Source organism: Dermochelys coriacea, chromosome 25, assembly GCF_009764565.3.
Source record: "Dermochelys coriacea isolate rDerCor1 chromosome 25, rDerCor1.pri.v4, whole genome shotgun sequence".
Taxonomy (NCBI): Eukaryota; Metazoa; Chordata; order Testudines; family Dermochelyidae; genus Dermochelys; species Dermochelys coriacea.
In genome coordinates this window covers 10602598-10624829 of record NC_050092.1, presented here as the reverse complement: position 1 = coordinate 10624829, position 22232 = coordinate 10602598, and the positions used below count along the sequence as shown (strand labels likewise).

Sequence of the window (22232 nt, the reverse complement as noted above, 5' to 3'; positions counted from 1 at the left end):
ATTTTCCCTCCTTGGGATAGGCTATTTGGGGCATGGAGCCCTTGTTATCGGGGTGATTGTCACAGAACTGGTTGCACGGACCACGAGCCCCTTGAGTGAACCAGCAGTGTGAATAGCACTGAGCACAGACACACGAGTCCTTCCAGCATCCCCTAGAGGCAGAGCCAGCTTTAGAGATGGGGAGAAAGGAGCTGGGAGTATAAGTGACTTGGCCCAGGCCAGAGAGGGAGGCCTGTGTCAGAGCTGGGATGAGAATTCTCAGGTTCCTGGCTCCTAATCCTGTGATCAGTCCCATTCTGCCATACTAAGAGCTGGGGTTTGGTCCCTCCTGCATGCCTGTTAGCTGGCGGTTTGGCTCCCAAGGTGCTTAGGTTGAGAGCCATGGAAAATGGGGCCTTATGTCTCAGGAGGGGGGGGAATCCACTGCCCAAAACAGTTGGGAGTTGTGTCTACGCCAGGTGTGTAGGGTGCTACCTCGTTGCTGGAAATAAAGCTGGCAAAGGCATGGAAGTGTGACGTATGACTGCAGCCTCTGTGTAGCCATCAATCAATCGCAGCGTTTTCATACAGCGTCTCTTCTAGTTCGGCCAAGCGTACGGATAGGGGAGAGGCTGCGTGGGGCCAGCCCCCTGGCAGCTCCCTTGTTCTGCTCATGCGGTTGGGATTCATAATTGACAGGAGCGGCTAGTGATGACCCTCATCTCACCGTCAGCCGTGCCGAGGAGGCTGTGTGGGTGCTAGCCTGGGATCAGGATTTAGTGTCTTGCTCTGCCACAAGTCACTAGGGATCTCCGTGCCTCAGGTCTGTAAATGAGGGAACTATTTACACCTGAAAGCATCCAGCCACTGAGCAACAGAAGCACCCGAAAGCCCTGTACCTGAATCCAAGCACTCATCACCTCCGTCTCCCTACAGGAAAAGCCAGTCTCCTACCCCAAGCTGGACTTCTCGGTGCATGAGCTGCGGGAACGCTTCCAGCAGCAGCTGGAGATGGAGGCTTCCAACACCGTAACCATCAACTCTGTGGAGTCGGCCAAGCCCCTGACGGAGCAAGCCATCAAAGCGGTAAAGCCTGGCGCTTGGTGGAGCTAACGCAGGCATTGTCCTTGTCCCCCTCTGAGAGCAAGGGTTGTAAACGGAGTTTGGGTTGCTCTGTAGAAGACGTGCCTCTGGCTCGGCCAGCTGCATGTGGGAATCATTGGGGGTGTTATGCAGGAGGTCAGACTAGACGATCAGCGTGAGCCTTGTGACTGGAGATCCCTGGCTATCCAGCGAAGTGCTGCCGGAGCCTTAAGCCCAAACCGTGCCGGGGTTTACAGCAATATTGGAAAGTCAGTAAATACCCACAATTCGAAGCTAAAGAACCTCACTAAAAACAAGCAGAGGACTACATCCCCCTGGGTGTAACCCCCTGCTCCACTAGGTTGGGTTTGTGAATGACTTGCTCTGGATTATCTGTGGGTGTTGCGTGCAATAACTGATGCCCTAGGGGTAGGGGAGTAGAAGCTGTTCTGCGCACTGTGTAAACAGAACGCCCAGCTGAGAGAATGCGGAGATTGAAGACTGGAGGATCCCTTTGCTTGGGGAGTGCCCCCTGCTGGTGCATTCGGGGAAGCGCTTCCTCAACTCACTGACTCTATGGAGCCGCTGGTGGTTGCAGTGTAGGGCAAGAGAATTAGAGAAAACATAGCCAGAGGCAGGCAGTGAGTGAGAGGAGGTGGCAGCGGAGTTCTGGCTTTGATACTTGGAAAAGGGGTGAGAGCCTGGTGTGGATCTCTAGAGACCAGGGGAATGGGGAAGCCCACCGGCAAACTCCTGTGCCCTCTGTTAGCCCACACCTGCCTCTGTGCTTTCACCGTGCGATCGCCGAGCAGCTGACCGCCTTGTTTGCCTGTGTGCAGCGGGAGCTGTTGACCATGCTGCGTTCTAAGTGGCGAAAGTCCCTCCTCCAGACCCTGCGGGAGTCTAAGATCCACATGAAGAACAGGAAGTCTTGGCAGATGAGCCTCTATCCCTACCTGTGCTTGCTGGAGGACGAGGATTATGTGGACATCATGCTGCAGGTAAGATGCCTTCCCCAGCCCCATTAGGCCACTGTGCAGGAATGGAAGAGTCTCGATGCCACTGAGTGCCCTCGTGGCCGATGAATCGGGCTTGCAGCTGTGCCGTGGGGCACTGTCATGGGGGGATTTGCATCTGGGCCTGCAGAACCAGATCTTGTGCCGTGAACCTGGACTAGGTCTTAGATCAGGGCCACGTTTGCGCCATGTGCTGAGTAGCAAGCCCACGATCTCTCCCAGCTGCTCCTTCATCTTGATCTTGGCTGCGTCCTGCTGGTTTTTGTCTGTCACACTTTCCCTTTGCTGTAGTGAGCCTGGGTGGTGCCTTTAACGCCCTGATTGATTTGCCCTTCTCCCCTAAGACCCTCGCTGCCTCCCCCTTTTCAGATCCTCTCCAGCCTCCCTCCCCAAGGAGAGTCCCTGCTGGTTTTAGCTAAAGAGCTGGGCACCAAGATCTACAACAAGTATGCCGTCCGGAAGAAATCGCACAGCCGCCTGGTGGAGAAGATCCGGAAGATCTATGACGAGTACATCCAGCTGCTGGCGAAGGACACCCAGGTAGGCCTGTCTTAGCTCCCTGCCCCAGGGTGAGGGGTTCCCCAGGCTGGTGGACCGTGGCGGCTGGGTGTGATAGAGACAAGGGCAGATGTAGCTTCCATGGCCTGGACCCAGTGCCTTGTCTCAGGCTCTCCAGGCGATCTGCCCCAGTAAATGCGAGCAGCTCTTTGCGGGGAAGCAGTCTGGGCAGCAGATTGCTTCCTGTGGGGGCAAAGGGCTGAGTCTCTGTCTGCAGGATGCAGGCTTGTCAGGCTTTGGTGTCCTGAGTGCTGCTCCCACAATACCTAAGATGTTTGGGATTTTCCAGAGGCTTTGGGGTTTGCTGTCACACTAATGCTCCCCACTGCAGAACTCTCGACAGCTGAGAGCTGGAGGAGTCGTTGTCCTAGGATTTGGTAGGTTGGAGGCTGTCTCCCAGAGACTGTGGGTCTGGAGGGCAGACTCTGCTTCTACAAACGTCTAGGGCATGTATCCTGGGAGGGCATCTCAGGAATTGCAGGTTCCGGAGAAGAGGCCACGAGAGCTGACGAAACCAATAGCCTGGCAGTCTCTTCCCATCCAGAATGAACTGTGCTGGCAGAGTCGGAAGAGTCGCTTGGGCACTGATTGCCCAAGCTAGATCTTGTTCTGGCTCAGGAGTGACTCTGGGTTTGTACAGCATAAGCGCTGCTGGTGAAGTTGGCTCTCTGAGCCATGTGTATGAGTGGGAGGTGCAGATCTGGAAAGGCGAGGGTCGTTGCAGGTCCTGCTGGAGGTGGGCTGGCAGAAGCTGCTTTCAAGAAGGCGGCCCCTTTCCTGCCTGCACTGACCATGCCTGTGTGTCTTTGCTCTCAGCTGTCCCTCCTGTTAACATTTACACACAGCGTGGCTGCCCTGTGGGTGTGACGGGGCGGGGGACGGGATGCTCCTCGGCATGGCTCCCAGTCACAGTGCGTGTCCTCGGCTGCCCCTCTCCAGAAGGCCCCCAGTCCCTGGAGGCAGCGTAGAGGATAATCTGACCCAAATTCCAGACAACTCAGTCAGCCCCAATTAATCTCTCGAGAGAAATAATTGTTGCTCATGCTGGGCCGTTTTCCTCCTACTTCCTCAGCTGGATAATTACCTGCCACGGGAGTACTGGGAGAAGTTGGAGGCCAGCTCGGCGTTCTGCCTGCTCAGTAAGGACTGCACCTGGCCTCACATCCTGATGGTGCAGCTGGGTGCTCACATGGTGGAGCTCCTTGTGCAAGTGATCAAGGTGCAGAGCAACATCCTGAACCCCAGCTTGGAGGTGAAACTCATCCCCGTCCTGTATCACGTCTACTCCTTCCGCAGCAGCCGGCAGGTAAGGGCTCTGGGGCGGGGAGGGGTCTGTAACCAGGCATCTGGACTCTCCATCAGAACAAACCTGCTAGATCATCAGGTCTGGCCTTCTGCCAGCGCCAGGTATGGTCCCCCATCCCTCTGGGGGAGCATCGCTATTAAACTGAACATAACAGCCGTACTGGGTCAGACCAATGGTCCATCTAGCCCAGTATCCAATGCCAGGTGCTTCAGAGGGAATGAACAGGCAACCATCAAGTGATCCATCCCGTCATCCACTCCTGGCAAACAGTGGCTAGGGATGCTCGGAGCATGGTGTTACATCCCTGCCATTCTTTACTAATACCTGGTGATGGGCTTCTCCATGAACTTATCTAGTTCTTTTTTTAACCCTGTTTTAGTTTTGGCCTTCACAACATCCTCTGGCAAGGAGTTCCACAGGTTGACTGTGTGTTATGTGAAGAAAAACTTCCTTTTGTTTGTTTTAAACCTGCTGCCTATTAATTTCATTGGGTGACCCCTGGTTCTTGTGTTATGTGAAGGAGTAAATAATGTTTCCTTATTCACTTTCTCCACATCAGTCAAGATTTTATAGACCTCTATCATATCCCCCCTTAGTCGTTTCTTTTCCAAGCTGAAAAGTCCCCGTCTTTTTAAGCTCTTCTCATACGGAAGCTGTTCCATACCCCTAATCATTTTTGTTGCCCTTCTCTGTATCTTTTCCAATTCCAATATATCTTTTTTTGAAATCTGCACACAGTATTCAAGAAGTTGGCGTACCATGGATTTATATAGAGGCATTATATTTTCTGTCTTGTTCTCTATCCCTTTCCTAATGGTTCCTAACGTTCTGTTAGTGTTTTTGACTGCCACTGTACACTGAGCAGACGTTTTCAGAGAACTATCCACAGTGACTCCTAGATCTCTTTCTTGAGTGGTCACAGCTAATTTAAACCCCATCATTTTGTGTGTGTAGTTGGGATTATGTTTTCCAATATGCATTACTTTGCATTTATCAATATTGAATTTCATCTGCCATTTTGTTACCCAGTCACACAGTTTTGGGAGATCCCTTTGTAACTCTTCACAATTGGGTTTGGACTTGACTATCTTGAGTAATTTTACCACCTCTCTGTTTACCCCTTTTTCCAGATCTTTTAGGAATAGGTTGAATAGTACTGGTTCCAGGACAGACCCCTGGGGGACCCCACTATTTACCTCTCTCCATTCTGAAACTGACCATTTATTCCTACCCTCTGTTTCCCATCTTTTAACCAGTTACTGATCCATGAGAGGGACCTTCCCTCTTATCCCATGACTGCTTACTCTCTGAAAGTCTCTTAAATACACTATATCCACTGGATCATCCTTGTCCACATATTTGTTGACCCCCTCAAAGAATTCTAGTAGATTGGTGAAGCATGATTTTCCTTTTCAAAAAACATGTTGACTCTTCCCCAACAAATCATGTTCATCTATTTCTCTGTTCTTTACTATAGTTTCAACCAATTTCCCTGAAGTCAGGCTTACCGGCCTGTCAGTGCCAGGATCGCCTTTAGAGCCTTTTAAAACAATTGGCGTGACATTAGCTATCCTCCAGTCATTGGGAACAGAAGCAGATTTAAATGATAAGTTACATAACGCAGTTAGTAGTTCTGCAATTTCATATTTGAGTTCCTTCATGGCTCTTGGGTGAATCCCATCTGGTCCTGGTGATTTATTACTTTTTAATTTATCAATTTGTTCCAAGACCTCCTCCAGTGACATCTCAGTCTGGAATGCCTCATACCAGCAAAGGGCTATGGTCAGGCACATGTCATCTTAGTTCTAGTTCCTTTCCTTCCTCTTCCCAGCTGCCCTGACTTGTGTGTGTGCCCATTGTGTGACTTGCATGCATGCTCCGTTCCACTAACCAAAAAGCTTCCCCCTCTTCCTTCCCTACCCCCTATTCAATTCCCAGCACACCCCACAGCCTCCCCAGAAGGGACAGAGGGTCATAAATTGCCCCCGACGGTTCAGACACCCAGACCCGCTCCAGCTGGGACACCCGTCTTGGCCTCGCCAGCTCCAGGATGTTCAGCAGCTTCTGTTCCTGCAGCCCCACTCCCGCGTAGCTGTGATCCTTGCTCGTGTGCTGTGGGTTAAATGGATCAGCAGTTTAGGGCAGCCATGTATGTTGGATGAACTAGAGTCTGTCAGTTTGTCTGTCTCCGAAATGGGGGGGGCTGGGGTGAGAGGCCCTTTTCCCCAGCAGTGAGCGAAGTGAAGCCGCAATGCAGCATTACAATAGCTTTGCATTGTGCTGCCTGTCTGGACTCTCTTTGAATCCAGTCTGAAGGGAGTTGTAGCCCCCTGTGTTGCTAATTAACTTGCCCCCATCTCCCCGCAGAGCTTCACCCTTCTTTAATTCTTCCCCCCCCCCCCAGATTGGGTTTATAAAGCCCCATCCGATCCTCACCCAGATCCTATCAAACGCTGCCGAGACCACGTTGACTTTCGACTCCTTTGTCATGCCCATGCTGTGCCCCCCGGTGCCATGGACCTCACCGCACTTCGGGGCCTACATCCTGCTCCCCACCAAGCTGATGCGCTGCGTGGAGGGGGCCATCCAGCACCAGCTCCTGCTGGAGGAGTGTCCTCGCAGCAACCTGCACTCGGTCCTGGATGCCTTGAACCAGCTGGGCAACTGCCCCTGGAAGATCAACCAGCCCGTGCTGGATATCATCATCTCCATCTTCAACGCCAAGGGCAGTGAGAAGCTGGACGTCCCACCGCCCATGTCGGAGGCCCCCAAGCCATCTGTGGCCCTCCACATGGGGCCTGGCACTCCCTGGAGCAAGTCATCCCTGAAACGCGAGCTGACGCAGTGCAGGAAGAAGACGGTGGAAATGTACAGCCTGCGGATGGATGCCCTCTACAAGCTCTCCATAGCCAACCACATGCGGGATAAGGTGTTCTGGTTCCCCCACAACATGGACTTCCGGGGCAGGACCTACCCCTGCCCACCCTACTTCAACCACTTGGGCAGCGACATCACCCGGGCCATTCTTCTGTTCGCGGAGGGAAAGCCACTGGGGGCGCGTGGCCTCGACTGGCTCAAGATCCACCTTATTAACCTGACGGGGCTGAAGAAGAAGAACTCTCTGCGGGAAAGGCTGGCCTACGCCAACGAGATAATGGAGTTGATCCTGGACTCTGCTGACAACCCCCTGACGGTATGTAGTGGGGATGGTCTCTCTGGCTTTAGAGGAAGCCCAGAACAAGCCTGGCACTGCTAACCCTCAGGGAGAGGCATCAGGAGCTAAGCGATAAAGCAGTAGCCTGGAATCCAGGACCTCTTGAGGCTGCTCTCTGCTCAGGTCCACATTACAAGCTTGTGCGGGCCGAGTTGTGTCGGGCAGAGGTGCAAAGAGCTGTGATTTCTTGACCAACCCAGCTGTGCCCACAAAAGCCCCTATGTAGACGCAGTTATATCGGCAGATCTGTGCTGTTACTGGGGTAGCTTGTTTCGCTCAGTGGGGCTGGAATAAACTCTGCTGGCAGTAGTGCAGGTTTGCCGGTAGAAGCTGTGTTCGCACTTGGAACGCTTTGCTGGTATTGTATGTGGCATCACTACGCTGGCAAAGCGCGCCTAGTATAGACGTGGCCTCCGTGATCCTGTGAGAGAGGATCTTGCCCTGTGTCCAAAGTGGCAGCCAGTGGGTGCCTGCTCATCCTGGGTGACTTTATTAATATTCCAGTAGCACCCTGGGGTCCCAGTCGAGATTGTGCTAGGCCTAGTGAGAGACAGGCACTGCCCTGAAGCTCTTCCAATCTAAATACAGGCAATAGGAAGGGTTGAAGAGGAATACTGAGGCTGAGACCAGGTCTACACTAGAAACTTTTGCTGGTATAATAGTGTTAGTTAGGGGTGTGATCTGCAACATTTTTATAATGGCGAAAGCCTTCGTGTCAATGCGGTTATAGCAGCAAAAGGTGGTACTGCCTATTTCATTTGGGGAGCCGGAATACGCGCTACCAGCAAAGCCCGTTTTTGCCGCTAGAAGCTGCGTCTCCGCTAGGAGGCGCTGCCGATACTGCTGTACCGGCAAACCTTTTCTAGAGCGGACTAGCCCGCCGACGGGTGGAGCGACTTGCCAGAGGTTGTGCCGCATGTCAGTGCCAGGAGACATGGCTCCTGGTTCTGACGCAGTTCAGTAGCCAGGGACTCTTCTGCTCTAGTGCTGAGATGCTCTTCCTCCCCTCCTGTCCCCCCGCCCAGGGCAGAAAGTGGTGGATGGACACCGATGAACCCTGGCAGGCCTTGGCGTGCTGCATGGAGATAGCCAAGGCTTTGAGATCACCGGACCCCACAGCCTACATCTCGCACTTCCCCATTCATCAGGTAAGGGGCCCCGTGACTGTAACTGTTGGATTCCTCCTGCATGGGGCAGAGAGCTTGGGGAGCTAACAGAAACTCTGGGGGGAGAGGACAGAGGGATGTGGGAGACTCTGGGTTGCAGGGGTACAAAGGCTGTTGGAACTGCAGTGGTGCTTGGGTTTGATCTGTAAACAAACAGACTCTAATTCGCTCCCATGGCAAAGAACCAGACCACTGTCAAGTGCTTCCTGTTCCAGGGTATGGACAGGAAGGATCAGCATGCACAGATCCCTCGTCTTTTCCTCGTTAGCTGCCGGGCCTGTTATCTGTGTATTTATATGGCCACCATCCTCATAGTATCTAAACCTCTCCCAAGGATCTGTAGATTCAGTCTCACTTCACACTCCTGCGGGGTAGGGAAGCATCACTAACTATGCTGTGCAGATGGGGAAACTGAGTCACAAAGCTGAAGTGACTCACCCACGAGTTTGTAGCAGAGCTGGGAATTGAATCCAGCCTGACCCTGTGTTGCTTTGAATCAGACAGGCTTGCTGCAGATAGCGATTGCGGCTGCAGTCCCTGAAAGGCACTGCAACTGCTTGGTATATGGTATATTGGTATATGCCCCTGGGGCGGGGGATCTCTCCTACTCTGTAGCCAGAGGGCTTACGTCAGCTGTTCCACGTCCTTCCTCATCTGCTCTGAGGGCTGGAGCAGAGCAGCTCTGCTGGCTGGAAGGATGAAAGCCTGACTCTGGATGAGGGCAGAGATGGTTCCTGCTGTGCTAAATGACACGAGTCCAAGTGCTCACAGCAAGGCCAGGCCCCAACTGGGCAGTGGAAGCAGAATAACCCTGTGCTTGGTCTACTCACGCTGCCTCCTCGCTAGCGGGGGCTGCCCTTACCATCCAGAGAGGAGCTGCAGCGGAAAGGCTCTGTTGCTCTCATTAACCTTAGGCCAGTCCTTTTGCCCTGCTCCGTTCCACAGCCTGAGTGCACCAGTCAAAGGCCTGTGACATCAGAGGATACTGGGTCATTAGCATTTCCCTGCGAGAGGGTCTGTGTTTCTCCCCTTAGAGGCTGGATCACCCTAATGGGAGCAGGGGGAGCATGTGTCAGAAACTAACCCTAATGACTCGGATCTCATCGGTGTGATGGGGATGGGGGCAGAATGGAAAATCAAAGATCAAGCAGAGGTGCGGGGAGTCACCTAACAGCTGACCCATCAACCTCCCATTGACAGAAGCAGTTCGAACGTGGGGGCAGGGTTGCCACAGGCCTGTGGATCCCACCTCACATGTCTGCGAGGCTGCAAGTGCCCCAGGTGGGATGGGGTGGTCCTTTCTCTTGGTGGCTTCAGTCCCCCCGAATATAGACACGGTAGCAGGAATGGTGGGAGGTATTGAGCATCAAGGCCTTTGCAGTTCAAAGTGTGTGTTGCAGGGTGGATTGATTGAAATTACCAGGTGGAAAGGCTCAATTTAAGCCATCAATTTGTATCAACTTTTCTTTTTCTAAAAAAGAGGTGCCTTCTCACTGGTTGAGATAACCATTAAAATGTGTTGATTTACAGCTAAACAGAGCCTTTCCATTGGATTTGGTACATCTGTTTTCTGCCTGGGAGGGACTGCTAGAAAAATGTACATTTATTTAAGCAATTATACAGCTTAACATTTTCAGATTTGAACATTTTTAATATGTTAGAAAATGGGGAATAATACATTGCTTAGTTACTAGGTAATTAACTTTTTCTCTTGATTTGTGTCAAGCTGCCTTAGGATGGTAACTGGAATGTAACAAAACACACAACAACACATAAACATTAACACCCTTAAATGTTTTGGACACACAAACTTGTCTTATCAAAACATGTTTCAGATTTTCAACAGAGTGGTTTATTAAACAGAGGGATTAACCGCAGTCAGTGAACTAAACTGATTATTTCAGGTCAGCCTGGGAACATTTTCAAATAAGCCTAAATGAAAGTGACTGGAGCTTAAATTCTTACTTGCCTAAGTCTCTTGAAAATGAGATAGTCTCCTAAGTTACTTAGGTGGATCTTTTGTGCCATGTTTATAAAGCTTGACTTCAGAAGTTAGATGTTTATTGCTCTGATTCTTTCTTTCAACGCAACGTTTTTGAAAGAAACTCATGGATTCAGCATATTTTTTGTTATTTAAATGTTTTAAGAGATTATAATAAGTTTAGGCCTTAACATATTTTGTATTAAATTCAGATTTCATTTTAAACAGATTTACTTTTTTAAAGAAAATGTTTAAATAAAATAAGAAAAACCTGATTTAAATTAAAAAAAATCTATTTTAAAGATTTTGTTGTCAAAAACATAAATTTTTACCCACCCTGCCATGTTGCATTTTAACCACCCCCCACACCTCCCATTGCTTGGTTCATGCCAGGCATGTTTTTGCCCGTGTTGTCCCAGGCTCGCCTAGGTCTCCTGGCGCTGTCGATCCGACTGTTGTGGGAGATTACTCAGTGGCGAGCATCTGCAAAGGAGGCATGATACCTATCTGGTCGTCTAGACTGCAGTGCCACACTTAGGACAGGTCAATGTTAGGTTTGGCAAGGGTCAGGGTGTGGCCCAACCAAAACCCTCAGAGCTGAACACCCCAGAGTTTTGAGAGAGCTGAGATCTGGAGCAAAACTCTGGCACAGATGCCTCTTTGGTTACAGGAAGGTTTTCCAAGCAACAGAGGAGAGGCAGCCTGGCACAGTGGCTAGAGCACTGATCTGGGAGTCAGGAACCCTGGTTTCTATCCCAGGCGCTACCACTGACATGTTGTGTGATCTTGGGCAATTCTCTGCCCTTCTCTGGGTCGGTCTCCCCTCCCACCCTTTTTGTGTCTTATCTACTTCAATTGTAAGCTCTTCTGGGCAGCCTCTTACCATGTTCGTACAGCACCTAGCACAGTGTTGCTCCTATAATACAAACAATACAGAATAATAATTAAAATGTTTCCATTCTTTTCTTTTCTTTTCTTTTTTTTTAAATTCCAGTGAAAACTTACTGTGTGGGTAGAGAGAGGGGCTGATTTTATAAACGTCCCATGCCATGTTTGCAACTCGGTCATTGCAGCATTGGGCTAGTGCCTGAGACTTGGACAGTGACACAGATGGGAAGTGAAAGGGAAACCAATGAGTCCTTTGTCCCTGCTGGGAAAAGTAAAAAAGCCAAAACGGTGCAAAGTCAGCATTAAAAATTCTTCTGACCTGAGCAATTTCTAACGACATTGGTGAGGGCATGAGAAAGTCAGTGGGAATTGAGTGCCTAACTCCCTTAGGCTTCACTGAAAATCCCAGCCTTGGTTTTTAACCAGGCAATGCCCCTTTAAATGTCCAGGCTCTCAGTCCCACCCTTTGTTCTTCCTGCTCACAGGACGGCTCTTGCAATGGGCTGCAGCACTATGCCGCACTGGGGCGCGACGTCATCGGCGCCACCTCGGTCAACCTGATGCCGTGTGACATCCCCCAGGACGTGTACAGCGGAGTGGCCCAGCAGGTGGGACAGAGCCGGTAACTCTGGCAGGTCCCTACGGTTCACCCCTCTGCTCGGACCCACCGTGGAGCTGGTGGTCAGTGTCCCCGAGCAGGACAGTGCAGTTGTGGCCCTCCATGGGGAGAGGAGAGGCAAGGCTGAGATAGACAGCACTATCCACCGAGCTGGCTCAGTAGACATCAACTGACTGAAATCCAGTGCCTGACTGTCCCTCTCTCCTCTAGAGGGAAGCACTGCGGTGGCCCCAATGAAAATCCAGCTGAGATTCTGCTGGAAGTGGGGAGGGTGTGATCACAGTAGACAGAGAAGGAGCCGGGACCGAGAAATCACCAAGCCATGAACCATTCCGAGGCTTCCTCTCTGGTTTTCCCCTGTGTGCAGATGGGGAGTTGGTGAGACGGGGTCTCCAAGCAGCAGGCACATGCTCTGCCTGAGTTGCTAGGACCTGGCTGGCACACAGGAGGGGAATTCTCTTTCTTTTGGGCGACGTGGGAAACTAACCTCCATGGTACATTCAGTCCTCGGCCTCTCTTGCCAAGCAAACCCCAGTCTCTGAAGTTTTGCAATATGAAATCAGCCTGCTGGCAACTGGACTGAGACCTGCCACATTCATTCCACACACAGAAACTATCCTTAGCTCCAATCTAGAGCTTTTCATCTGTGGATCACCATGGTCAAGTATCATTATCCCCAATTTTCGGATGGGGAAACCGAGTCACAGAGACCGGCTCACCCACAGGGTCACTGGCAGAGTCGGGAACAGAACCCAGGTCTCCCAAGGCTTGGTCCAGTGCTCTATCCACTCGGACACACAGTGCACCTGACAGCCATTGGGTGCTGTGCCAGCACAGGGGGGAAAGGCTCCATATCGCAATACCAGTGCCCTGAGTCAGTGTCTCTGTGGTCCAAAAACTCTCTAGTTCCTTTAGCTAGTGGCCTCTGTTATCCAGGATGGCTAGCATGGAACACAGTGTCTGTCGTGGGTGTGGGGAAGGGGCAGACCGGTGGTCTTGGCTTGGTTTCTCCACAGTCTGTGTAGAGGGGGTGCAGCCCAGTTGGCCCTGGGGCTCCCTCGATGACCCTATTCCTATGTGGGAGGGTAGGCGGGTCCTGATTCAGCAGTGGCAGGATCACGGCATCTCCCCCTTGGTTCCTCTCCACGCTGCCCTAGGTAGAAGAATTCCGGAAGGAGGACGCCCAGGAGGGCATAAAGGTCGCCCAGGTCCTGGATGGCTACATCAGCCGCAAGGTGGTGAAGCAGACAGTGATGACGGTGGTGTACGGTGTCACCAGGTATGGAGGGAGGCTGCAGATCGAGAAGCGGCTCAAGGAGATCGACGGCTTCCCACAGGTAGGGCATTCGCCCCGGCTTCCCCTCTGTCCCGTCTGGCTGCTGCCACTGGTTCCTGGCTGAGTTTCGTGCAGTGCCCGTTTCCCTGGGGAGAGATTTCCCTTTTCTTCCTCCCCTGGCACAATCCTGCCCTCTGGGTCCTCTGGGTGCTGCTAAGCTAGATCCAGGGCAGGGGTTCGGCTAGTGGGGTGGAATGGGAGCCAGCTTATAGGTGGTGGCCTTTTGCAGGATGGGCTGGATTCTTCAATCAGGTGTATCCTGTCCCTTTGGTTTCCAGCATTGTCATCTGTTGCCCAGCCTCTCTGGCAGTAATAGGCCTCACCTATTGTAAAATTGTGTCTTGTACAATACAAGGCTTGAGAGGCTGCTGCTCCCTCTGGGGGTCATATTGGCCCCCCGGAGCCTCCAGATGTCTGCCTCCAGGCAGCTTGCTGGTGCCTGGGCTGGGCTAATGGCACCTCCGGCAGAGCAGAGGGTTCCCCTCGGCACCTCGCAGCGGCTCGTAGCCTAGCGCTGTCCCTGTTACTTACACGGCCAGTAATGCAGCGCAGAGGCCAGCAGGGTGCCTGGTGACTTGGCCCTCCTCCTGTGGGAGAGGAGAGTCATGTTAAATGCCGGAGCTCAGCTTCCTCTCTGCCCACTCGGGAGCCAGATCAGGGTTCGGATTCCCAGCTCCCCTGACCTGCAGCAAGATCTTGGATCTCAGCTAGCCCACGTGGGAAGGCAGGCTTCTGCGAGGTGGTAACCCTGGAGGGGAGGGAGACATGTCAGCAGCAGCTCATCCCAGCCGTGGTCCTTTGGGTGAGAAGGCAGGCAAGCCTTCATCGCAGGGACTCCCACCCTGCCTCTGATCCACACAGGAGTACGTCTGGGAGGCGTCGCATTACCTCGTCCAGCAGGTGTTCAACAGCCTCAAGGAGATGTTCTCAGGGACTCGAGAGATCCAGGTAAGGTCCCTGCTACTTCTCTCTCTCTCTCTCTCCTTCCTGCTTTTCTTCTGGCTTCCCTGTATGCCAAAGAGTGCAGCACTGCAGAGCTCCTGGCATCTGCTCCTGGGAGCGCTACAAGCAGGCTGGAGAACAGGAGAGGAGCTGGGGGGCAGCCCCTAGAGATCCCGTGTCTCCTCCCGTCACCCCAATCTCTAACGCCAGCCCTGCTCAGGAAGTGAATTGGGGCCGCTGGATCCAGCGTCTCAAGCAGCAGGACTCTGTGGGATCCAAGCCCCACAAGAGCATTCCTGACCCCCGCTCCCCACTCAGGTGGAATGAATCCCCTGGAGAATGGGGCCAGAGGGTGTTGTGCCATCCATGGTGGGCTCAGAACTGCCTGTGGTGGGCGGGGACATTATGGGGTGAATCAATCCTTAGAACCTCTGGAGCCACTGGGGCTCTTGGCCCACTGAGTCCGTGCTCTGGGGAAGCTGCTTACTCCAGTCTGTCCCTGCAGATTTGGCTGACGGAGAGTGCCCGGCTCATCGCCAAGTCCGGGAACACGGTGGAGTGGGTCACCCCACTGGGCCTGCCCATCGTGCAGCCGTACCATCGGGCCAAGTCCACAGTGGTGAGTGCCTCCCGGTGCGGAGACAAAAGGGAGCAGAGGTATTGGCAGCTTGTGAGCTGGGTTCTCAGTCTGGAACATGGGGGATCTAGCCAGCCACTGCCCTAGGCCGAGGGCATTGAGGGGCAGTACGGCAAAGTCTCCAGCCAGTGCACATGTGTAGAACCTTGCTTTGTATGTGTGTGCACACGTGTGTACTTGTGCACAATGCTGGGATGTCTCCAGCCAGTGCAGATCTACGCAGAACCTTGCTGCATACGCGCATGCAAAATACAGCGGGCTGTGAAGACTCCAGCCGGCAGGGGTGCCAAATCTGGTTTTGTTACACGTGCACATCGTACAGTGAAGTCTCTCGTGGGGGTGTGTGGGTGGGGAGGGTTTGTGAGGGATGGGTATGGTGTCAGGCTGCTCTCTCTTCCTCCCTCCCCACTGACTTACTGGGGTAATTAACTTTTCGGACTCCAGGAGGTGAGCCCAGCACGAGTCAGGGAAACAGGATGAGAAATGAGAAGTCGTCCCCCAGGGTTCATGTGACTCACTCTCGCTCCATTCCCACACTCCTCCCCGCTGATCTCCTCCCTCCTCCTCCCCCCCCCCCGTCTCCCGTGGAGCTTCGTGCTAATTCAGCAGCTGAGATTCTTGGGGGTGGAGGAGTTTATCCCTGAGGGGAAGAGACCAGAGGGGGGCTTGTATGAGCACTGACATGCGGGGATGAGTCCGCACTGGGGCAGGGCCAATGTCGGAGCCAGCATCCTTAGGGGGCTGAGGGTGAGTCAGTGGGATGAAGTCAGGATGGTATTTAAGAGTAATGGAGCTGGCGAGTAACCAGGGCTCCCCAAAGGCTCAGCGTCGAGACCCCCCACATGGTACCGATGTGGGCATAGCAGCAGGGAAACAGATTCCTACTTGCCCACCTGCACGCAGAATCTGTCCCATCTCCTAGCCGCTGGCACGCCACATCCCAGCAGTTACGGGGCAGTTCAGGGTGGCCTGCCTGTCTCCAAGCCGCTGCTTTGTTCAGCTGCATTTCCCAGTTCTGCTGGTGAGATAAAGGCCTTTAGAGCCGGTGAGCCGGGCGCTGGGCACCTCCTGGGAGACATGCCGGCTGGTAGGACAGAGGCTCCTGCCCATTTCCGAAGATCTGAAGTAGGCTGTTCTAATCTGGCCATGGGCTCCCTGCTCTGGGAGCTGGCCGGCCAGTTCTGGTCCTCGACTATGCACGGCGCATGCTGGGGGCCTGTTGCTGGCATGATCCGCTCTCCAAGAGTGAAAAGAAAAGCAGTACTTGTGGCACTTTAGAGACTAACAAATTTATTAGAGCATAAGCTTTCGTGAGCTACAGCTCACTTCATCGGATGCATTAAAAGAGTGGTGTGCCTGGGACTCCCTAGGAATGTGTGATTGTGTCTCTCTGCAGCTGAGTCCGATCTCTGTCTCTCTCTAGCTGAACAGCACCATGCAAACCCTGAGTCTGAACGTGCGCTTTGACGCCAACCAGTAAGTACCGGACTGCAAGTGCTCGGAGCAGACTCTACGTTCCCTTCCCCTCAGCCTGAGTGATTTCCTCCCCGCTCCCCCCCGGTGCAGCCTGGAGCTGGGGAGCCATTGCCCCAGGCGGTTTGGAGACAAAATCCCCCCATCAGCAGAGCTTGGCAGATGAGTCCCCAGTAGGAGAGAGAGACACTGATCAGGGCTGCTGCTGGTATTCGCACACTCCTGCTTTCCTTACCTCATGCCGCCCAGTGCGGCGCTCAGCAGGAGTATGGAGTGGCAGGGGAGGAAGGTCCAGAGGGAATCCAGCAGCATCTGTGGACAGCGCTGCAGGTGCAGGGCCGTAGCACTCGGCATGGGTTTCCAGGAGAGGGAAGCATCTCCTACCTGCTCCCTTGTGTCCATGGACCAGTGTGGGGGGCCAGCCCCTAGAGCTCCCATCATCCCAGGGAATGCAGCCCAGGGTCCATCCCCATCTGTGCTCAGCCCACTGGATCCAGTTCCCTCCGATCGTGCAGCCCTGGTTGGCGTTACCCTGACAGCAGGTCCTGGGCTCTGTGCCTCCCCGCTTTTCCCCTCCCCTGGCCGTGGCGGGCAGCCGGGATGTCTGACTGTTCCATGCTCCGCCACAGGAAACCAGACACGGTGAAGCAGAAAAACGCCTTTCCGCCCAACTTCATCCACTCCCTGGACTCCACGCACATGATGCTGACGGCCCTGCACTGCCACCGGTAGGGAGTCCCAGGAGCAGGGCCGCCACTTCTAGCCCTGTGCGACTCTGCCCTCGCTCCCCAAACTCGGGGGGTGGGTGGGAGGGGACAGACAGCGGAGTAAACAAGGGGCTTCTTACTGAGACCTGGGGAGTCGTGTCCTCGTCTGGGGCACAGCACTATGGGCAGCAGGGAAGAGTATTTCAGAGCCAAGATCTCCGCTGTTGGTGGGCGGGAAAGGGTTAAAGCAATCAGCTGAGCGGGAAGTGGGGGATGTGACCAGGGCGGTTGGGATTCCGTCTCGGGTCATCTTTGGGGTTACTCTAGCATTGGTGGAGGCAAATCCCGCAGGGTTCAGCTGCCCCTGCCGGGGTCCAGCCCTGCTACTACAGCCGTCTGCCCCTCCCCGCATGGCCTGTGATCAGGGACGCACCGTACCCAGAGCACTAGGCAGTGCCACAAGAGATGGCAGCCTCCAGTTCAGCTCACGCAGGCCCTTGTGGCTGGTGCCAGCAGGAGGGTTTGGCTGGGCTGACATCAGAGAAGAGGGAGGGTCTCTGCAGGCAACACCTGACCTGGCTGCTCTGCTGCCTTTCAGACGGGGCCTGACGTTCGTCTCAGTCCATGACTGCTACTGGACCCACGCGCTGACTGTGGATGTCATGAACCAGGTAGAGACCAGCCACCGCACGCTCCCCCCATGGTGAACAGAGCCTCTTGCACTGACCCAGCGTGTCCTCCTTGAGGGGGCTCGGCAGGTGCTGTGCAGCCCCTGGCCCTGGCTCTGGAAAGCATCTCCTCCCCCCACCCCAATGACGTGGGTCTCCTTTCCCTCCCCACCCTGTAGTCTGATTGGCTGTCGGTAACCAAGACAATGCGCCCTGCAAAATACAGGGTTCCAAGATGGCACCTGCTGTTCATGTGTCTGCTGATGCCCCTCAGTCTGACCCCTGCTGCCCCAGCCCTGGCCATGGCTCCCCATGGATGTAGCTCTGCCACTGCCCCTTGCTCATAATGCACGGCCCTTCCTGGTGTGTTAGCCGTGGGCTTCCCTCCATTCCCGTCCCCCTACAGCTCTGCTGACACCCCTCATTCTCAACCCGCTGCGCTCCGTGCTCTGCAGACGCACCCCACGTTCAGCCCTGTGCAAAGAGGTCTAAATGGAATTTGTCTTGGGGTGAGAGGGCTGCGTGCTGTTGTATTCCACTAACTTGTGACCTCTGTGCTCTGGCAGGTGTGTCGAGAGCAGTTTGTGGAGTTGCACAGCCAGCCCATCCTGCAGGATCTATCCAGGTTCATGCTGCAGAAATATTGCACGGACTCCCTGTAAGTACCCAGCTCACCCACCCTCTCTGGGGCTCCTTCAGGGGAACTTCCTTTGTTCCCTGCACTGTGTAAGTTACGCAGCCCCACAGCCTCCGGCTTGGAGCCTATTCACTGTATCCTTCCTCCGGTTGCCTCTGGGCTGCTCTAGGACAAAGATGGCCCAGTGGTTAGTGAGTTAGGCTATGGCTCGGGAGACCTGGGTTCAGGCCCCTGCTCTGCCACAGATTCCCTGTGTGACCCTGGGCAAGTCTCTCTGGGCCTCAGCTCCCCATCTGCAAAGGAGAGTGAGATCACTGCCCTGCGGGCTTTGTGTGCTGAAAGTCCATAGAGGTTGGCAGGCGCTCAGATACTCTGGTCAGATGGGGGCAGCTAGGCACCAGAGAGTGATACTGAGATAACATGAACCGCAGGAAGATACTTAGATGCCCAAGCAGCCACATAGGGAGACTCTTATCTTGAAGCTGATCTGATGGTTCCTGTGACACCGGGGACCTGTCACCACCCCCTTGGCCAGAGCCATGTGCCCACAAGCTGCACAGAGATGTGTGTGTGTGTGATTCAGGTGGGAGCAGAAAGGGCTCACGTTCCTATTTAATGCCCCTTTGTGTTGTGGCTTTTTTTGACCCAGGGCTGAGTGGAGGGATAAGAAGTCCCTCGAGCACAAGAGGCTGGTGGAGCTGCTATCCAAGGTCCCCGAGACAGGTATTGTTATTATCCGTCGTGGTTATTATGGCAGTGCCTCCAGGCCACCCGCGAATGCTGGGCACTGGACTAACGCTTGCCTCTGGAGTTGGTTCCCGGGTTGGCTCCCAGGCGTGAGCCCTCTGACGCGAGTGATTGGAATGAGCCAACCCCATAACCCTTTCCCAGCAGTAGCCATGTTTCTGATGACCAGTGTCTTTTTGAGTTCATCCCGCAATGGGCAGGAGGAACCTGCGAGACAGGGCACGGCGCTGTGCTCGGTGGGTGAAAGTTAGAGGCTTGGTCTATACACCTAAAATGTAGGTTGACCTAGCTGCGGTGCTGGAGAGATGTAGTCAAGCTGAGCTAAGCCCCAGTGTAGACACAGCTAGGTCAATAGAAGAATTCTTCAGTCAACTAGCCTTTGGGGGTGGGGTCACCCTTTCTGTCGCTATAGCAAGTGTCTGTAGAACAGCGGCAGGGCTGCAGTGGTGCCTCTGTAGCGCTGGTAGTGTAGACTCACCTTAGCCTGCTGGATCCTACTGGGGAGCTAGCTTGGTCCCCAGGGATCCGTCTCACGCTGCCAGGAAGGCTGGGTGAGCGTCACTATCTTCCCTGTGCCTGGCTGCCAGCCCCGTCCACCCCAGCAGAATCTCCTCCTGGTCCCCGTCCTGAGGCTAGAGTGGCCACACGGCTGGCTGCCCTCTGGATGGGCCAGACGGGAGAACCCAAGCTCGGTAGTGTCTTGCTGGGGCTGTTAGCACTGGCAATCTAGTAGGACATAACCCCCCCCAGAGCAAGCTGCCTTTGGCTCCCACCCTGGCATCCAACTTGCTGTGCGAGTCCAGGCCGCTGGAGAGCAGAACCTAACTAGCTAGCAGAGATAATCGGAGGTCACTAAGCAAACAGTCCTTGTCCTGACCCACTCTCTGTCCCTGGCTGGCTCTTCTGTGAGGCCAGGTGCACACAGAGCTAGAAGCATCCCTGCCCTAGTGCTGAGGCCTTTTACAGAGCAGTATTGCACCCACCACAGCCTAGGATGGGGGATAACTGATGTCCTGGGTGGGCATCCTAGCTTCTACCCCCCCCCCCCAACTCTCTGCCCCAGGGAACGCGTCCACGTGCAATGGGCCGGGCAGCAGGAGGGGTCCTTTGAGCGGTGTGGGCCCCCTGGTGTGCTCTCTGCCCCAGGTGGGGTCAGGAAGAGTCGGTCTGATTGCTGCTCTGAGCTGCTGTCTCCTCCCTGGAGTGAGGGGAATCTTTCTGAGTTTGGGGGGATGGGGTGTATTGAGACTTAGAATTTAAGGCTGCAAGGGCCAGTGGGATCATCTAATCTGAGGGCCTGCGTAACACAAGCCAGAGAAGCTCACCCAGCGATTCCTGCATCCAGCCCATATCTTGTGGTTGAGCTAGAGCACATAGTTGAATCCTTTCCCCTAGAATGCTAAGAGACGCCCCCGGACTCCAACCTGTGCAGTCCCCGCTCTGATCTTTCCCCTGCTCCCTCTTCCCCTCCAGGCGACTTTGACCTGCAGAAGGTGAAGGAATCTACATATTTCTTCAGCTGAAACGGTCGCGGGCAAGGCCCTGGACTGTCTATCGAACACTGGCTAATTGGACCAGAGGTGCCAGCCAGCTGAGTCCAGGGTGGGACCTGGCTCACAGTACCCCATCAGAGAACAAGGGGAGATGCTGTGTCCAGCACCTTGTCCTAGGGGCACAGCATACAGCTGGCCCAGCGAGGTACCCCCCAGGGGATGGATCGGTGTCTCTGCTTTGGAAACGGATCCTGCCTGGAGAGCAGGAGCATGGGGCTGCCACTAGGAGGCAGGATCTCTGCTTTCTCTTGTGCCAGGAGGGGTGTGGCGCTGCGTTCATATGGCTCTCGCCAGCCCAGCTCACCCGTTCCTCCCTCTGTGCTGAGGGACCTTGATCTGGAGATCACTGGCTGCTATTTTACCTGGTGACTGGGAATCGCTGACCCAAAGACGAGATTGCTTTGCTCACCGGGAGCTTCTGGCCTCAAACTGAGCTGGAAGGCAAGGGGCTGATTGGGGACTGGCATTCTCTGTGACCTCAGCCTCTCACACAGCTGGACCTCAGCAAGGGGCCCCTGTTTGCTGCTGGTAACTCAGGTGCTCTAGGCCAATCGACCTGGCCTCTCTTCCCCCTTCACTCACCCCCGCTCACTAATCCATGCATCTGGAGGGGAGGACATCCTGCAGATGGATCCCTCCAGGCCCGGCTTTGGACACCATCTGGGTCACCCACGCCAGGCCGGAGTGCTGTCGGTCTGTGGAGTGAAGGGGGCTGTGGGTCTAGGATCCCAGTGAGACCCCTCTCTTCACTAGCTATAATGGCGCCTTTGTGGGCTAGCCGAGCATGCCTGGGGGAGCGAGCTAGAGAACTCCTCCAGGAACAACAGCATCCTACAACCAAAGGCCCCAGAGTGCTTTAGGGTTCTTGGCCAATAAGCTGCCTCTAGGGAATAACCACTTGTCTGGGGAGCAAGAACCTGTCAGTCCCTGGTCTCTGCGGCTGCGTAGGACTTGGCTGGGGTGCAGCACTCAGCCCGTCACTCCGTTTCTGTTCCTTTCCCCTAGCGGAGTGGGGGGGACGGTTCCTGGGGTGCTGCACCTCACCTGGTTCCGCAGGGGAGTGGTTGTTCTGCATTGGGGGCAGCCAGTCACTACTGTAATCCGGAGGAGCCTCCCGTACTGATTCACCCTCTCTCCCCGGTACGTGGACTCCTTTCACTCGGCCTGCTTTCCAGCAGTGTCTCGTTTTCAGGGATATTGTCCGGTGGGGCTGGTGTGTAACTGGAGCTGCATGTGAAGCACTGTACATTAAAGCCCTTTGAAACTTCTCCTATTGGGGCTGCTTTGTTAGCAAGTGTGATTGTATTCCGGTGGCGTCTGGAAGCCCCAGCTGAGATCAGGGCCCAGCGCTGCACAGTGAGAGCGTGTCCCTGCAATGAGGAGGTTAAATCAAAGAGAGAGAGCGTGGCAGGGGAAACTGAGGCACAGAGAAGGGAGGTCAGTGTCAAGAATATAGAACCCAGGGCTCCTGACTCCCAGTCCACTACCCAATCGCTAGGCCACACTGCGGATCTCATTGTGTGGAGGTGTGTACTATCTGCTGCACAGATGTGTACGCGTAGGGGCTGCCTTTACCAAGCAGTGCGCGTGCAGAAGCTGCACCATGCTGGCAACACTGCACAAGGCCAGGACCCGAAGCCTCTTGAAATTAGAGCAGTGACGTACTCGCAGGATGTAAGGAACCCAGCCGAGACTGCTCTCTGCTATGGTGGACGGTACCTG

At 54.4% G+C, this 22232-nt stretch overlaps 1 protein-coding gene across 2 annotated transcripts in view; it reads left to right on the top strand.

Annotated features, from left to right (window-relative positions):
• Positions 1 to 21778, top strand: part of POLRMT (RNA polymerase mitochondrial) — a 35032-nt gene extending 13254 nt beyond the window's left edge. For both annotated transcript variants that reach the window (XM_038384239.2, XM_038384241.2), the window contains 16 exons: positions 916 to 1065; positions 1902 to 2063; positions 2448 to 2618; positions 3709 to 3942; positions 6347 to 7135; positions 8182 to 8304; positions 11677 to 11799; positions 12968 to 13147; positions 14008 to 14094; positions 14594 to 14707; positions 16149 to 16201; positions 16828 to 16926; positions 17504 to 17576; positions 18140 to 18231; positions 18860 to 18933; positions 20431 to 21778. In XM_038384239.2, coding sequence (XP_038240167.2) covers positions 916 to 1065; positions 1902 to 2063; positions 2448 to 2618; positions 3709 to 3942; positions 6347 to 7135; positions 8182 to 8304; positions 11677 to 11799; positions 12968 to 13147; positions 14008 to 14094; positions 14594 to 14707; positions 16149 to 16201; positions 16828 to 16926; positions 17504 to 17576; positions 18140 to 18231; positions 18860 to 18933; positions 20431 to 20480 — 2574 coding nt within the window. In that variant the 3' untranslated portion in view covers positions 20481 to 21778. The remainder of the gene's footprint in view (positions 1 to 915; positions 1066 to 1901; positions 2064 to 2447; positions 2619 to 3708; positions 3943 to 6346; positions 7136 to 8181; positions 8305 to 11676; positions 11800 to 12967; positions 13148 to 14007; positions 14095 to 14593; positions 14708 to 16148; positions 16202 to 16827; positions 16927 to 17503; positions 17577 to 18139; positions 18232 to 18859; positions 18934 to 20430) is intronic.
• Positions 21779 to 22232: the final 454 nt, after the last annotated feature.